At 51.3% G+C, this 16,219-nt stretch overlaps 7 protein-coding genes across 7 annotated transcripts; 4 read left to right on the forward strand and 3 right to left on the reverse strand.

Annotated features, from left to right (window-relative positions):
- Positions 1 to 647: 647 nt before the first annotated feature.
- BROUX77_003716 (uncharacterized protein) lies at positions 648 to 1,566 on the forward strand (the record flags this gene model as incomplete). The annotated part of the gene is made up of 2 exons (XM_073748398.1): positions 648 to 940; positions 1,005 to 1,566. The coding sequence occupies 2 exons, from the start codon at positions 648 to 650 to the stop codon at positions 1,564 to 1,566; spliced, it is 855 nt and encodes a 284-aa protein (XP_073606141.1).
- Positions 1,567 to 2,302: 736 nt separating this feature from the next.
- Positions 2,303 to 3,517, reverse strand: BROUX77_003717 (uncharacterized protein; the record flags this gene model as incomplete). Its single annotated transcript, XM_073748399.1, has 1 exon — positions 2,303 to 3,517. The coding sequence occupies one exon, from the start codon at positions 3,515 to 3,517 to the stop codon at positions 2,303 to 2,305; it is 1,215 nt and encodes a 404-aa protein (XP_073606142.1).
- A 1,759-nt stretch (positions 3,518 to 5,276) lies between these two features.
- BROUX77_003718 (uncharacterized protein) lies at positions 5,277 to 6,477 on the forward strand (the record flags this gene model as incomplete). Its single annotated transcript, XM_073748401.1, has 3 exons — positions 5,277 to 5,305; positions 5,422 to 5,571; positions 5,643 to 6,477. 3 exons carry the CDS (start codon positions 5,277 to 5,279, stop codon positions 6,475 to 6,477), a joined length of 1,014 nt encoding a protein of 337 aa, XP_073606143.1.
- A 363-nt stretch (positions 6,478 to 6,840) lies between these two features.
- BROUX77_003719 (uncharacterized protein) lies at positions 6,841 to 7,652 on the reverse strand (the record flags this gene model as incomplete). Its single annotated transcript, XM_073748402.1, has 2 exons — positions 6,841 to 7,108; positions 7,189 to 7,652. The coding sequence occupies 2 exons, from the start codon at positions 7,650 to 7,652 to the stop codon at positions 6,841 to 6,843; spliced, it is 732 nt and encodes a 243-aa protein (XP_073606144.1).
- Positions 7,653 to 7,966: 314 nt separating this feature from the next.
- On the reverse strand, positions 7,967 to 8,587 carry BROUX77_003720 (uncharacterized protein; the record flags this gene model as incomplete). Its single annotated transcript, XM_073748403.1, has 4 exons — positions 7,967 to 8,035; positions 8,156 to 8,220; positions 8,355 to 8,386; positions 8,478 to 8,587. The coding sequence occupies 4 exons, from the start codon at positions 8,585 to 8,587 to the stop codon at positions 7,967 to 7,969; spliced, it is 276 nt and encodes a 91-aa protein (XP_073606145.1).
- A 243-nt stretch (positions 8,588 to 8,830) lies between these two features.
- Positions 8,831 to 11,130, forward strand: BROUX77_003721 (uncharacterized protein; the record flags this gene model as incomplete). The annotated part of the gene is made up of 5 exons (XM_073748404.1): positions 8,831 to 8,867; positions 8,949 to 9,579; positions 9,635 to 10,231; positions 10,293 to 10,564; positions 10,640 to 11,130. 5 exons carry the CDS (start codon positions 8,831 to 8,833, stop codon positions 11,128 to 11,130), a joined length of 2,028 nt encoding a protein of 675 aa, XP_073606146.1.
- Positions 11,131 to 11,895: 765 nt separating this feature from the next.
- On the forward strand, positions 11,896 to 14,309 carry BROUX77_003722 (uncharacterized protein; the record flags this gene model as incomplete). Its single annotated transcript, XM_073748405.1, has 4 exons — positions 11,896 to 12,101; positions 12,224 to 12,252; positions 12,377 to 12,478; positions 12,568 to 14,309. 4 exons carry the CDS (start codon positions 11,896 to 11,898, stop codon positions 14,307 to 14,309), a joined length of 2,079 nt encoding a protein of 692 aa, XP_073606147.1.
- Positions 14,310 to 16,219: the final 1,910 nt, after the last annotated feature.

The raw sequence follows: 16,219 nt of genomic DNA on the forward strand, positions 1-16,219 counted from the left end.
AAAGAAGGGTAATGTGAATATCTAAAATATCTACGTGTCTTCATCATGCTTTGGAGGGGATTCTCGGGCTGTTTGTCTAGACCTGACAAATATGCTCACCTAAAGAGTATTCGATATCACAATTGTGGCTCCGTCTCCGGCTGTCCATGTGATCCTGGACGGCCCGTTCCACGTTGAAATAAGCACCTTTGACAGCGCTAAACTGGCCCGTCTTCACTCACATGCAGGCAGGCCAATGTTGAGTCTGTATAACTTCAAAATGAATCCTATTGTCCCTAACTACACCATATTCGACAGGTGGGTATCTACATACACAGGCTATTTGTAATCGGGATCCGGCATTATGATTGCGCCGCTTTGAAGGAAGTCGGGAAACTCCCAAAAATCCGAACTTCAGTGGCTTAATAATAGCCGCCTTGGACCGGGGACGGAGCTCTTGACAAACAGAACGGAATTATGATGCCGAAAGCAATTTAACTATATATTATGACGGTTGTCTGCACTCCGAAGCATTTCTTTCTATTTGTGTTAACCCTTCATCATCAACAACAACAACATCTTCCGCATACTTTACACCTACAACCCGCTTCTCTTTCTACAACTTCTACAACCTCCATTCTTCCCAACTCACTTTTAGTTTATTCACAATGGCTCCCGTCTGGCTGATCACTGGTGCTTCCAAGGGCTTTGGCTTCGAGCTGGCCAAGAAGGCCCTCGACGCCGGCCACAATGTCATTGGCACCATCCGCAACCCCGCTGCCAATGCCGAGGCCGTGGCGGCTATCCAGTCCAAGGGCGGCAAGGTCATTGAGCTGGAGCTGAGTGACCCCCAGGCCACCCTCCACGCCAAGATTCGTGATGCCGAGAAGATCTTTGGCAGAATTGATATCCTCGTGAACAACGCGGGATACAGCGGTATCTACATGCTCGAGGACGTAACGTATGTATATCCCCAGCTGAGAAACACACGTCATGGACTCTGTACTGACTCATCTCACTAACAGTGAAAAGGAGGTTACCGACTTGATGGCTACTAACCTTTACGGCCCTATCTTTGCTACTCAGGCTGTGATCCCCGGTATGCGCGAGCGCAAGTCGGGCCTCATCATTAACGTGTCCAGCGTTATGGGTCTGACCTCCATGCCCGGCGGTTCTATCTACTCCGCCACCAAGTTTGCTGTCGAGGCCATCAGCGAGAGTCTCGTCAAGGAGGTGGCTCCCTTCAACATTGACGTGCTGTGCGTTGAGCCCGGTCTCTTCTATACCAGCATTCTCGAACGCGCCACGATCCGCATGTCTGAACCCTACCAGAACACCGAAGCCGCTGCCGTGATCAACATGATGTCCAACGTCCAAAAGGCCCATGCCAGTGACCCCGTCAAGGCTGTTCAGCGCATCTTTGAATACGCCACCGGCCAGGGCGAAGCTGGCGCCCTGAAGGGAAAGACCAACCGTCTGATGCTCGGCCCCGACTGCATCCAGGCTGTGGAGCAGAAGATTGCTGTTCTCCAGTCTGACCTCGAACTCAGCAAGCCCATTGGCATTACCACTCGCTTCGACTCTTAGGCGCTGTTAGCTTAATATAATCAGACAAGATTTTTCTTGACCATAGTTATGAATATATGTAAATAACCCTTTTTGGGGCATTTTATAGAAACAGCCAGTTGAAGTGATGATAACTTTGGGTGACGTTAACTTGGGGAAACATTAAACATACATTTGCAGGAACTTAGAATCGACAATGCCAGATTGGTCTACAGGTACGTATTTCAAATCAGAGAGACCCTTACCCTAGTTGCATCAGAGTAACTATGAGAAAAGTTTTTAGAACATACGTTTCAACAAATACCCATAATCGACGTACAGGGGGTATCTACAGATGGGGTCCTATGGGACCCGTGAGGGTATAGCCGGACCCAGAATAGATACGGGAGGCGGATGAAGGTAAACCGATGCCAGAAAACTCGGACCGTGTCTCTGTAGAGCGCAACTGCTCCGGACTCAAAAATCTAAGCGCCATAGTTTTTTTTTGTTGTTGTTGTTGTTTATTTTTACGCCGTGTGCCAGGGTTCACTGGTCGAATGGGCGTCACAGGCGGCTAGTCCACCTGTGAAAAGAGTATAACTATGAAAAGAGCAGGTCTGCACCTGAACGAAGAGAACAAACAGCTGGAACACGGAGGCTCGCAGCCTCCAGAGCGACCCTAACGTCACCCCAAAGGTCCCAGTAAAACAAATAACGAAATACAAAGAACTAGACAAAGGAAAAAAAAAGTAGAAAATGGCTCGGTCTTTCTGCCAGCCTATGCTTGGTTGATGAGGCGTTGCCGCCCGGGGCCCCTCTGTGCCAGTTTGTTGACTCTCTCGGCCAACGTCTTTGCCCCTCGTGCTGTCTTCAATAGACGCTCTACCCATGACCTGCTGTATCTTTTCTGTAGGCCTTTGCATGTCCAAACATGTGGGCCGTCTTTCTCGGCCCCGCATCTCTCGCACCCCAACGGTGTGTCGTGCTCGAAGCGGACGTGGTACTTGTCTAAGTCTCCGTGCCCCGACCTAGCTGCGAGGACTCTGCCGACGCTGACTCGGTTGTGCTTTCCGGCCGTAGCCTTCCATGCCACCGGTGCTTCCAGATTTCGCCCGGTGCTTTTCCACCATCGATCTGTCGCTGCTTGGAACTCCCGCTTGCGCCATCGTTTCAGTGCAGCCAAAGTCCACAATGGGTTGGGCTGGGCTGTTTCCTCTGTAGTGGCCTCTTTCGCCAGCTGGTCCGCTCGCTCGTTTCCCGGGATGCTTCTGTGGCCCGGAACCCACCTAACTTCCCAGCTTCGGCCTGGGTGTCCGTCTTTCCACTTCCGCATAAGGTCCCTTGTTTCGTCTATAGCTTCCTGCGAGGTGCCCCAAACTGGGAGCCTGGCGTTCAGCCTATCCACCACGCTGCGGTTATCTAGGCAGATGACGATTTTGATGTTCGCTGTGTTTGCAGTGGCATTGACTGCTTCGGCTGCAGCGTGTCTCGCCGCGATCGCCTCCGCATCCGCAACCTCTGCCCCGACCCCCAGATGCAGTTTGCCTGTGGCCAGTTCTTGCCCTTGCTTGATCAAAGCCCATCCTGAGCCGGCGTAACCTTTGGAGTCCTTGGACCCATCTGAGTACGCCCACAGAATTGGTGAGCTTTCGTCTGTGATCTCCTGGGTGTGTCTTTCTGCTTCCTCCAGCTTCGAGCCGTAGGCCGCCCTTCTTTCCTCAGGGGCGGGAGCACCGCCATATCTGGCCCAGCAGTTGAGCTCCGTGTATCTATTCGGTAGTGTGCCCAGTATCCAATCCGTCCATCCGTCGAAGGCGTCAGGGATATGCACTCCGTGCTTGTACTTGGCTCTCCTGATAGCCTCAGCTCTGATAGTGTCGTCAAGGATCACCGTGATCGGCGGGGCCCCGACGGCGTGGTGTACCAGGTCCACTGGCGTTGTCCTGTAGGCGGGCGCGGCTGCTCGGTATGCGGCCCTGGCTACCACGTTCATTTTCCCGGTGATGGTCTTCATGCGCTTGTCATCTGACATGTTTCCTCGAGGGGCTGGCCACCAAGTGGCTGCCGCGTAAGTCAGGTTTGAGATCACGCATGCTCTTGTCGCGTTCACCATCGCCTGGACTTCTGCTCCCTTGTAGCACCCTGCCAAAATCCGCATCGCATCAGCGGCCTTGCGAGCTTTCCTCATCATCACTTCCGTGTGCCCTTTGAACGTGAGTTTCTTGTCGAAGTGTACCCCCAGCCATCGTAGGGCGTCCCCATTCGGCGTGGGTATGACTTGGGATCCGTCTGCCATCTTTGCTGCTGGCCCTTCTGTTCCCTTCTTGTGGAAGTGTATCAGTGCCGTCTTTCCCTGGTCCAGACTGAGTCCGTTCGCTTGGCACCAATTCTCCACACCCTGGCGCCATAGTTTAGGAAGAGTATAAATAGAACAACAACAACAACAACAACAACAACAATACCCATAGCCCGCCCGGTTAGCTCAATCGGTAGAGCGTGAGACTCTTAATCTCAAGGTTGCGGGTTCGACCCCCGCATTGGGCTCAATTCCCAGTGCTCCAGATCATCTGGAATCACCGAACCTCCCCCGTGTTATCTTTTTTCGCCTCACCCGGGCAGTTAGGGTTAGCTAGGGCTTGTCTGATAAACGACATCCACTCATCCGTCGATGACTAGGCAACCGAGCCTAGGTCACCCTCGTAATTCTTTTCGTGGAGCTTAGTCATGATAAATATAGAAAAAAGTCTAGTCACATCAGTCCTAGGCCCCCGACGATACACGCTTCCTTTTTGCTGGCATGTGTTTCTCGTCTGGGTCCTGTGACTCGTTTTGAGTGACGAAGTTGTTGGAGCAAGAAAACTAGACAAGGGTGTACAAGTCATAAGGCGAGAAACGTCAGTCTGGCGGATGACGCAGCGTGCTTGGAAGGAAAGGCTAAAGTAAAGGTCAAAGGGCTCGTCATTTCAGAGCTCGTGGAGACAAAACGCAGCAAGGCGAGACACCATTTAAACGCAGTTTTACCTGAGCAGGGTCAATCAATCATCAGCTGGCTGGCCGTTGTTTGCAAATCAGGGTCTGCCATTGGAAAAAACAAAAACGCCTGTCCTCTTTTTTTTTTTCCGCTTATGCGGTGTTTTAAGGGCCCCTAGGCCTGTTTCCCAAGAGCCTTTAGAGGGGCCTGGGCGGAATTTGAAGCACTCTATAAGCCGCACATGACCCACTAACTGCCACTAGAACACGGCCGAGCGTCTGTGGTCTTCCCTGTCACTTTCCGGAAGAGGTCAAAATTGGGGGTGGGGAGGCACAGGAAGAACAAGGACTTCTATTTGGGCGTTGTTAATCTGGTAGGCTGGAAGCCTAAGGACCCCCTCGTTCAGGGCGTCTTTACAGGCATTACTGTGCTGTATTTCTTTTTCTTATTTTTTTTTTCGGTGGCCTGTTTGCCCCTCATTTCGCCGGGTGTCTTCAAACAAACTTCAGCCTCTCTCTTTACATAGTTATGTACATACCGCTCCTTGTGATAAATAGATCTCTGGACATTATCATTCTTCCTCGCCCGTTCTCAACTTCTCTACTTTTATTTTGATATCTTATCGCCTGCTCCATATTTCCCACTGCTGAAGCACATTAACCAACCCGGATACGCTAACCGTCTATATTCCCGCCTACAAACTACTCACTGCTCTCCTCTTGCCCCACAACCTTTGGCGATCCCGATACAAGCCGCTTTGACGGCCTACCAGACTATCACCATGTTCGACCTCTTTGCAAACTTGTTATCGTATGTTGCCAAAGAATCCCAAGTGGCCTGTCAAAACCCAGCCACTTGAATCTTGTCTAGCGCATCACCAGAGACGAGAACTTGGATCGCTGACGTCATGTTTTCTCATTCCATAGAACTGTTGCTTCTTTCCTGTTTCCTCTCTATGCATCATACAAAGCCCTCAAGACATCAGACCCCGCTTCATTGACGCCATGGCTAATGTACTGGGTGGTTTTCGGTTGTTTGATGCTCGTAGAGTCGTGGACCTACTGGTTCTTCTCATGGTATGTCCGCCGGACTGTCCCTGCCCCGGAGCTACGGACGCACCCCACATCTAACCGCCGTTCTTGTTTAGGGTCCCCTTCTACGGCTACTTCCGCCTTGGCTTCATTCTGTACCTGATGCTGCCGCAAACGCAAGGTGCCCGCTACATGTACGAAACATACATTGCGCCGTATCTGCAACAAAACGAAAGCAGCATTGAAGAGTTCATCGCCAATGCGCACGAAGTTGCGCTCACCGTCGGCCTCAAATACGTGAAAAAGGCCATTGAGTATGCGCGCGTGCAGCTCCTCGGCCTGCCGCCCACCGAGCCCGATGCGCCCGCGCCGACTCCGCCTGCGCCGGCCAACGGCCAGAGCTACACCCACATGCTTCTATCCCGCTTCACTATCCCCAATGCCCGCGGCGCGTCCTCCGTCCCGACAAGTGGCACCGGCACCTCTGCCGGCGACTTTTACAATCTGTTGGCATCGGCGGTCTCGGCTGTCTCAGGCGCCGCCTCGTCTGGCACTTCTTCTCGTTCCGCGCAGTATGCTAGTTCCTCCACAGCGGGAATGACGTCATCGGCCACGCTGATCCCGCCGGACCTCCGTGACACGCAGGAGAAGATGAACTTTATCAAGGCGCAGCGCGAGCGGCTCAATATTGTACTTCAGGCTTTGGAAAAAGAGGCTGTACAGCTGCAGCGTCAGAATGGCCGCGACGGCACGCGTACGCCCGGATCAGACTTCAACGACGACTCTGACCGTAGTGGCCTCAGCAAGTCTCGGAGTGAGACGGATTTCGTCAAGATTGATGCTGAGAGTGGCGATGAGAACGGTGTACGCAAGCGCGCAAACGCCGGTGGTTGGACACCGTGGGGATGGAACTCTGGCGAAGGCGGAGCTAAGAGTTCGGGAGCTAACTAGAAACTGGGACAACTTGAATCTACAGACACATAAGAGCACAACAGACTCGACAGCAACGACTAATCCTTCACTCACATATCGTCAATACATGTTAAGAGTGGCGGCGGATAGCGCAGCTCGCTTCAATAGTATCCATACCGAACATGAATAGAAGCATCGAAAATGTTTTATCTTGATATTGAGAGTAGACTGTTGGTCTATATTTAATATGACCATGAGATCAAGGCTACCACAAGTCTCATGGTGTGCTAGTGTACAGAGGTAGCATTGGTTTCCTGTATTGGAGTGTGTAACAAAAAGAGAAAGCAAAAGTGAGGTGCTAAGACGCAAAGGCTTCATAATCTATGTTTTTGGTACGATTTTTTAAGTACTCTTCTTGTAGGGGTAGGGCACGGGGTCACCCTTCTTGATCCAGATACGAGCCTTCTTTTTGTTGACGACATGTTCAACCCAGACCTGTTCGGCCTGAGTGCTTTGGTAGCGGCGGATGAACTGGGGATCCCATAGTTGCCAAGCGATACCGAGATCCTTGCAGCAACGCATCAGCGCATTAGACTTGCAGCCCTCGACGGCGCGGGGGATTTGATCGACGGAGAAGAAGTTGTTCTCGCCCTGTGCCTGGGAGACAAAGCTAAATGCGAAAACAAGGAGTAGACGTCAGTGCATGTTCGCAAGAGAGGGAGACCAAAAAGAAGGAAAGCAGTCACTTACCGGCCTTGCACAATCAGGGCGTACTCGCGGGTCACAATCTTATCGCCAACAACAGTATCGCCACGGGGAACCAGACCCCAACCACCAGGACCAAAGGCCTCGTTGAGAATTTTCCGGTAGCGCACTTCAGGCATGTAGATGATTCCATCAGGCTTCATCTCGACATCCAGTTTGGGGTCGACGGTGCGGGTGAGGATGGCTGCGGTCTCCTTGGGGAAGGCCGAGGTGGCCAGGCCATAGTACGAGGTAGTCCAGTCGACGTACTCGGGCGTGCTGTGGACTGGCGTTGGGGTGTTGGTAGACGGGGCATTGGTCTCTTGCTCGGCGAGGGCGCCAGTCGTCGTCTCGTCGTTGAAGCGCGGCACCGACACGGACAGAGGCCGCGTGAGAGAGGGAAGCCGAGCGATCAATGCGGTGCGCGAGACGGGCCGGAAGGCGGCGCGGAGAGAGTAAAGGGGCGACATTTTTTGTGTTGTTGGTAGTTTGTCGTTATCTTTTTTCTTTTTGTTGTTTGACGGAGAGATCCAGAAAAATAGTCAGTGGCTTGAGGTGGGTAGAGGTCACAGAAAAGGTGGGGTGACTAAGCTGCGTTAGAACAGTGAATATGGCAGAGAACACTGTACATAATGTGTATCTGTGTGCGAACGGACACAGTGTGTATTTCATACAGACAGTCCAATGCCTGTGAGTATTGCCCAGGCTGATAGAGACTTGCATAACTACATACATATTGAACACATAAAGTAACATTTCTTTTTGCTCCGTCTTAAGCCAGACTTTACGCATCTGTCATTGAAGTGCGAACGTCATTCTTGTTCTTCTTCCAGCAGATCTGAAACTCCATTAGCTGTGGCTGCTGTTAGCTTTGAGCGCCTGGGTTGTTCACTACATTACATCATTGTAATTCTTGTTTTGGGCAGCAGCGCTTGGACACTGCAGCTCTTCAATCCGGGAGAATCAAACTTACTTCGGCTGTACACTTGCGCCAGTCTTTCGTGTCGTGCCAACAGTCGGTGAGCTTGGTATTTTCTGCTGTGGCTCGGCAGGAATCTGTCAGCTATCAGATTTACATCATGGAAGGATCATGAGAAGTAACATGGACCCAACGGCTCGCCAGCCGGGCTGCTAATCGGACTGAGAAGCCTGCCGCCCAAGAATCTACTCACCTGCGCATCCAGTGTCGTTGATTCTGACGTCCCTATTTTTAAGTTGCGGGGATTTGTGAGTGGCTAGGCATATAAATGCAAGTAGTACAGAGCGAATTCGCTCGACACACAAAGGGCACTTACCACGGGTCCGGCTCATCTTCGGGGTCAACCTCTTCAACTTTGTCATCGCTGTCAACGCTGTCAATGAGCGTTTGTTGAGCCGCGTTTTCCTTATCTGATTCACCAGCCATTTTGGTGTTGTTGTTGGGCTTGAGGCTTTGCGTGAGTTTTGCAGAACGGAAAAAGTCAGCAATCAAGGAAGTTGGTGGCCAAAATCCCAGGAAGGAGGGACAAGAGCTTGGCCGGTTTTCGCAAAGTTGGTGACTCAGGTATCAACAAAATCGCCAACCTTGCAAGTAGTCAGCCATCTTCTTACCCAAAAATCAAGCATACATAGTTATATACACGCCGCGATCCAGACTACGCAAACCACCATGGCCCCACGCAAATTGAACGTGCTGGTTTATTCAGGTAGCGTCATCACCAGCCTGTCCTGAAAAACTTTGTTGTTTCTGACCTTTTCTCCCCCGCTTTGCTGATGCTGTGGCTTAGGCAATGGCACTACGATTGAGTCCGTCAAGCACTGCTTGTACTCGCTACGGCGGCTCCTCTCACACCACTATGCCGTGATTCCCGTTTCGGAGTCGGCGATCCTCAAGGAACCATGGGCTCCTACATGTGCTCTGCTCGTGTTCCCGGGCGGCGCGGATCTTGGCTACTGCAAAGCCCTCAATGGCGAGGGAAACCGCCTGATATCCGAATTTGTGCGCAAAGGAGGTTCATACCTGGGATTCTGTGCCGGTGGTTATTATGGAACTCAGCGGTGCGAGTTTGAGGTTGGCCATCCCGTTCTTGAAGTCATTGGCAGCCGCGAACTGGCTTTCTTTACTGGGACCTGCCGGGGAGGTGCATTCAAAGGGTTCGAATACCACAGCGAACGCGGTGCTAGGGTCGTGGAACTAAAGACTAAAGGACTTGAGAACTGCCCGCAAACCGTCCAGTCTTACTACAATGGCGGAGGTGTATTTGTACCCACAAATGCGCAGGGCTACTCTGGATACAAGTATGAAGTCCTAGCAAAGTACGAGGACCCTCTTGATGTTGATGGCGGGAAAGAAAAGGCAGCAGTCGTGCTGTGTAAGGTTGGCCTTGGTTTGGCAGTCCTAACTGGCCCCCATCCAGAGTGAGTACCCTCTTGCTCCACATTCCATTTGGCAACCTAGTGCTAACAAGACCAGATTCGCTGCCGCTAATCTTCATGAGCATCAGGACATTCCAGGATACCAAGACCTCATCAATGATCTTGTGCAAGCAGACCAAGGGCGAACCGCCTTCCTCAAAGCCTGCTTAACCAAACTTGGGCTGGAGGTGAGCAAGGATGAGCTTGATGTGCCTTCACTCTCACCTTTGCATTTATCAGCAACGAAACATTCACTCGTGTCAGAACTGCTTATGACTTGCAATGATATCATCACACGTGATGAAGCAGGAGAGGAGCTCATCAAAGCCGACATGGACATATTCCACATCCAAAAGTCAGAATCTCGTTGGAGACTTTCTGAAATGGGCAATGCTCTTCCAGAATCATCCAGTGGTGACACCAATGTTGCAAAGACAACCAGTGATAACTTCGCGGATTACTCTGCAATAATTAAAACCATCGTACCGCACGAAGCAGCCTGGCCGGACAACAAAGAAACACCCTGTTTCCATCACAATGTATACTACAGTCACCTAGAACGATACAGTCTGCAGGAGGGCAATGCCGGCAATGGCTGGGGTTCTTGGCTTTTGTATGGTGAAGTGCTTACTAGTACTAACTCTATCCTAGACAAGTGGGTGCCCAACAGCCCGTATAAATCCCAAGGAAACCACTACTAACAGTGATTGGTCTAGGAATCCCAGTCTTTTGTCTAAATTGCCCACCGGCTTTACGGTAGCTGCTACCACACAGGTTGCCGGGCGTGGCCGCGGGTCCAACGTTTGGGTCTCTCCGCCTGGCTGTCTCATCTTTTCGACCATCATCAATCACCCTTCCCACTTGGCTACATCACGCCCCATAATCTTTGTGCAGTATCTAGCAGCCATATCTATTGTCGAGGCTATCCAATCCTACAGCACAGGCTACAGTAACGTCCCTGTTAAATTGAAGTGGCCCAATGACATATGTAAGTTCCTAAATCATTTGTTTGCATGCCTTTGTGCTTCCTGAATTTAGATGATTAACCTTTCTATTGATATAGACGCTCTCGACCCCAACTCCAACGAAGGCTCACCTTCTTACGTCAAGATTGGTGGCATCTTGGCTACATGCTCGTACTGTGATGGGGCATATCAAGTGGTCCTAGGTATTGGAGTCAACACCTCCAATGCACGCCCGACAACCAGTCTCAACGCCATCCTATCTCCGAACCAGGAGCCCATTCGTGTCGAGCGGTTGCTCGCGCGCACCTTAACCCGCTTGGAGACTGTATACGCACAATTCCTTCGGGAGGGCTTTTCACCGGACTTGGAAGCTCGCTACTACAGGCACTGGCTGCACACAGGCCAGAAGGTTACTCTAGAGGCTGAGGGTGGAGTCAAGGCACGCATCCTAGGCATCACTCGGGACTGGGGACTTCTCAGAGCAGAAGAACTAAACCATGATGGCAAAGGCACCGGCAAGATCTGGAGCTTGCAAAGCGATGAAAACAGCTTTGACTTTTGGAAAGGGCTCATTAAACGTAAGATGTAGTTAGTTGTATTCTACTGTATACATTTGGATATCTCTATGACATAATCAAAGAAGATGCAAAGAAGGTACTGGCACACAACTTTCATTTGTACGTGTGTCTTGGCTTTCTCACAACCCATTGCCTTGCATTGCGTCTTCACAGGTTCCCGGGCCGGGGCAACGATGCACTATTCAAGCTTTATGTTACACGGTGAAATTGGTCGTGTAACATGGCCTTCAGCCGCGGAGCTACTCAGGATTTGCCGTTAACTAGACAAAATACAAATCAACGGTTGCTACAGTGAGCCGAAGCTCTTTTCTTTTTTTTTCTAAAATACAGTGTCTCTCTTATGAACAGAGTTGATACGAATTATTCTTCCAACTTTGTTCAAGACAGGTTCTTGTCGAGGGCGGCTTCTGCCCCATTCTCGGGTCGACTTGCATCACGTGCAAAAACACGTGCAATTGTTTCTGGCGCAGGGGGTGGCTTAACGCTTCATTTCGATGTGACCGCATGAACAATGCACCGCTGCTCAGCGAACATTTACACTCCCTGCTCTGCTTTCTCTTGTTTGGAGCCCTCGGGCAGAGCTATTTTTTTTTCTTTTTACGCGTGGTGATCAACGTCCACTGCCGTCGACACGCTAGTCGCTGCTTGTTTTATCTGTGTTTTCTTTCGCCTTGCTTTATAGCCCCTGTTCCTTTGTTTTTGTCTCTTATTGTGCTTGTGGCAAGACTTATAGACTATCCTAGGACTGAGAGCTGGCCCGACCAATCTGCCAAGTCATGAACTGCCCCGCCGAGAGCGACCATGCGCGTGTTTCGCTGGAGGAAGATGACGACGACTACGTAGCTGATGTCGAGGCAGATATGGAGGACGAAGGCCTGCTAGGGTCCTCGGAATTCTCAGATCCGGGACCGACGAGGTTTGGCGAGATTGTCGGCCGCCAGAATAACCACAAGCGGATGGCCGTATTTACAGGCATCCACCGGTAAGTGCGCCGCCTTTGCGTCTGGCGCGGCGGGAGAACATGCCGCCCACACCAAAACACACCAGCCATTTGTGGACTTTGAGTTCAGGTTCCTAACCAGTCACATGCTTTCGGGTTTGAAGAGTACGGCGCCTTGTGATCGCCGCAATCGGTGAGTTGCTGGCGTGGATTCTAGGCAATAGATTGTGTATCTCTTGATATGCGAGGTCTTTTATGCTCTCTAGAACGGGTCACACTTGGCTGAACTTGTCTACTAACGACGGTCGCTTGCATAGAGGACCCCTACACTGCCGAACAGCTCCGTGGACCCCGGATGAACAAGTTGATTATTCGACCATTAGTGGAGCGCCTTTATGATCCACAAGACCTATCACTTGGTAAGCTTGAAGAACCACAAACACGTGCAAACAAACGGCATCTTCCTCTATCGACTCCGTGATATCCCGCTCACCTGTCCATCCCCCAGTGTACTGCCTTCTCGTGAACCGCGTACAGTTTCTCCGCTCGCAGACGTCTCGCAGTGTGCAACAGTCAGTCACGCTCGCGCGCGCCGCGCTTTGTGAGATCCTCGCCAGCAAGGTGCTGCGCAAGTTTCACGAAGACAACTCTGGCATGCAGGGTCTGCTGCTGTTGGCCAACGTGCTCGTCGCCGGCTTCGATCCCTTCCAGGGCGCTTCGGCCGATATCCACCGCGAGGCACGCCTGGCGCAGTGGCCGGTGCAGGACCGCGGCGGCCACGAGCGCAAGTTGACGGCGCTGGAGCTGGCGATTCTGGGCGAGAGCAAGTATTTTCTTGCATCTCGTGCCTGTGTGCGCATCGTCAATGCCATTTACGAAGGCCGTGTGACGTTCACAGCGCTATCGTTTATGGATATCCTACCCGACCACTATAAGCACCACCCAGTGGCGTTGTATGACCCGTCCAAGGCTCCCATGTTGAACCACTACCGTCTCAAGGTGCCGCAGCTGCGCAATATCATTGAGCTTGTCCAGTTTGTCACACTGGCCGTTTTATACTTTATGGCCATGGCACACCGCAATTCGCCATGGATGGACCTTTTAGAACCCGTCTTCTCCATCTACACGCTTGGCTGGATCATAGAGTTCATCGCTGCCATAATCGAGCATGGCTGGGCAGTGCATTCGCAAGCTCTTTGGTCCTTTCTAGATGTAGCATTTGTCTTCATCTTTTGTTGCTATGGCGTAACCCGCCTGCTCGACATATTTCTCGAAATGTCAAGCGCCTACAGCTACGGGCTAGACATTATATGTCTAGCAGCGCCAATTCTGATGACCAGACTTGCCTTCACCATCATGCCGGACAATATTGTCTTTATCTCAATGCACGCCATGCTCAAGGACTTTTTCCGCCTCAACTTCCTGGTAGTGTGGTGCTTTGCCGGCTTCTCCATGTCACTCATCTGGCTATTAAAAGAGTCGGGCAACTCAGATGCAGCAACTGACAATCCAAGCTATGTGACGACGGTCAAGTGGTTGATCTGGATCTGGTTCGGCCTCGACGCCACCGGTATCGAAAAGTCAACTGAGTTTCACTTTGTCTTTGGCCCACTGTTGACCATATCGTTTGCCTTCCTGGGCAACATCCTGTTTCTGACAATTCTCGTGGCTATTCTCACCAACACCTTCTCTAACATTATTGCCGACGCCGACGCCGAGATTCAATTCCGCCGCACCGTACTCGCATTCCAGGGCGTCAAGAGCGATTCGGTCTTCATGTACCCGCCGCCCTTCAACATCCTGGCTCTCGTGTGCCTGCTCCCGCTCAAGTTCTTTGTCGGCCCACGCCTCTTCCACTCCATCAACGTCTTCTTCATCCGCATCATCAACCTTCCCACACTCGTGCTCATCCACCTCTACGAACGCCGCAACTTTGGCCCGCACGCCCGCTTGCGCGCGACCTCCTGGTGGCCCTTTACTTTTGAGTTCCGCCGCTTCTCGCCGCACGCCGATATCGACGCTGTCTTCGAGGTCGAACTCCCCGATGCCCTCCTGGATAACCTCGAGAAACTCGATCCGCTGGAAGAAGTCGGCCTGCTCGAGGGCGAAACTATTGTCCATACTGTTCCTAGCTCGACGGCGGCACAGACTGCCCGAGACCACATGCTTCAGCGGGCACAGCTCCGGGTCCGTACGTGGCACACCAACGCCAATAACAACAACAACAACAACAATACCGGGATACGGTGAAGTCACTTTTCTGTGAAAAAGGGAGGACTGGATATTTATTTTGGAATGCTTCCCTCTGGTTTTATTCTCGGGCTTATATACGAGCATATATGTGTTTTTCTGCCTCAATCTTGCTTTTTTTGTATGAGAATTCGGCGTGAGGATCGCCCAACGCATCCGCCAAAGTCCCCATCAATACAAGAAGAAGAAAAAATGAAGTTGTCGAGAGCACGAATCCAAAGAAAACAAAAAAGGAACCATCAATAACTAGAGCAAAAAGATAACCCGGGGGAGGTTCGGTGATTCCAGATGATCTGGAGCACTGGGAATTGAGCCCAATGCGGGGGTCGAACCCGCAACCTTGAGATTAAGAGTCTCACGCTCTACCGATTGAGCTAACCGGGCGGGTTGTGGGTGTTTGTTGTAAACTCGGGCCGCAAAACGGACTTATCCGGAGTTCAAACCCTAACCCTAGATGGTTGACTACAATATTAAAAAAAATTAGAGTTCAAGTCAGACCTTTCTTTTTTTTCTATGCCGGCATTTCCAACGCTAGCGCATCCTTGCCGTAGGAATTAGAATCCCTGTTGTTGTATTTTTTTGCTGGTTATTCTGCATGACGTTGGATTGATGTAAGTGGTGCTCGAAACAGACTTGCAGAAAGCGCCGTTGATATCTCGGCCTTGTCTACAGTGGTTGTTTTTATTTTCCTTTGCAGAAGGACAAGCTCTTCAGCCATCGTGAAACTCTTGAGCTTCCTAATTCTGCCATTGTGTAGCTTGTCACTGTCGATCTGTAGCCCTTGACCCTGTAGCCCTAAGACCGGAGATCAGCTCCGCGGACAAGTCTACAGGGCCATTGATCTCGCCAGCAGCCGTAGAATCGACCAGTCTCGGAAGCCAAGAGTAGTCCCGAGTCTAGACGACTGGAGAAGCAGTAAGCATAAGTTAATTGAAGCAGGTCTCCTCCCTCTCTAGGGCGCTCTGCAAGTCCAAGAACTTTGTGGACTATGGATCCTTACTGCTTACAGCATCTCAGCAAGCCATGCTAGACGACCAAGACGCACAAGTATCACGGCAGACATCCAGAGAGAAAGCCCTCGGATTAGTTGCTCCCCTTCCCCCTTCCCCTTCCCCCTTCCCTCCGCACACTTCTGCCAAGCAATACACAAGAGGACGAGCGGCAGATCGGCATGAATTCAGCAGCTTGTCTGATTCCCTGCGCCCAAGGGCTTTTGTGTAGGTCCGTATGTCTTGGTTCAGAGACATGGCAAAAGTCCAAACTGTGCACATCTTTTTCTTTTTCTCTTTTTTTTCGTGATTGCTCGGCAGTGGATGGAACGCATTCTCCGCGGCCCGGGAATCCTGAGCGTCTCCCTCTTTCATTTCGATTTACTCCTTGATTCTTTGTTCAGTCATGTATTTCTTTTTTATCGAGCTTCATGGCTGCTTAGCTTGTCTGACATGGAACTACCGCGTATAAAACTACTTGTATCTCCCAGTTTTTCTCTGTGGCAGACTATTCCGTATTGTACATATCTTGGTCTTTTGGGAACTCCTACGTGTTCCTCCCGTCTGTCATAATGTCCACTCGAAGACAGTCCGTCCAGGATCATCCTGATAACTCTGACTCCAGCAGCTCTATTAAGGGCCAAGAGAATGGGACGCCCAAATCTCTACATGAGGAAACCGAAAAGTCACAGGTCTCCTTGATCAAGTATGCTCTCCGTGGCCAATGCTTGTGGTGTTGAGTCCTGCCCATCTAACTCTCTGTTCGTTATAGACATGGCCAGGCCTGCCCGCCAATCGACCCCAAGGCCGAGGCTCGCCTACTCAGGAAGTTAGACTTGTATCTCATTCCCACCGTATCTGTTCTCTACCTTTTCTGCTTCATCGACCGAGCCAACGTAGGCAAGTCTGCTAGTCCGCCCT

The sequence above is a fragment of the Berkeleyomyces rouxiae genome (assembly GCF_048999995.1).
Source record: "Berkeleyomyces rouxiae strain 22BRR77 chromosome Unknown BrBRR77_ptg000003l, whole genome shotgun sequence".
Lineage (NCBI taxonomy): Eukaryota > Fungi > Ascomycota > Sordariomycetes > Microascales > Ceratocystidaceae > Berkeleyomyces > Berkeleyomyces rouxiae.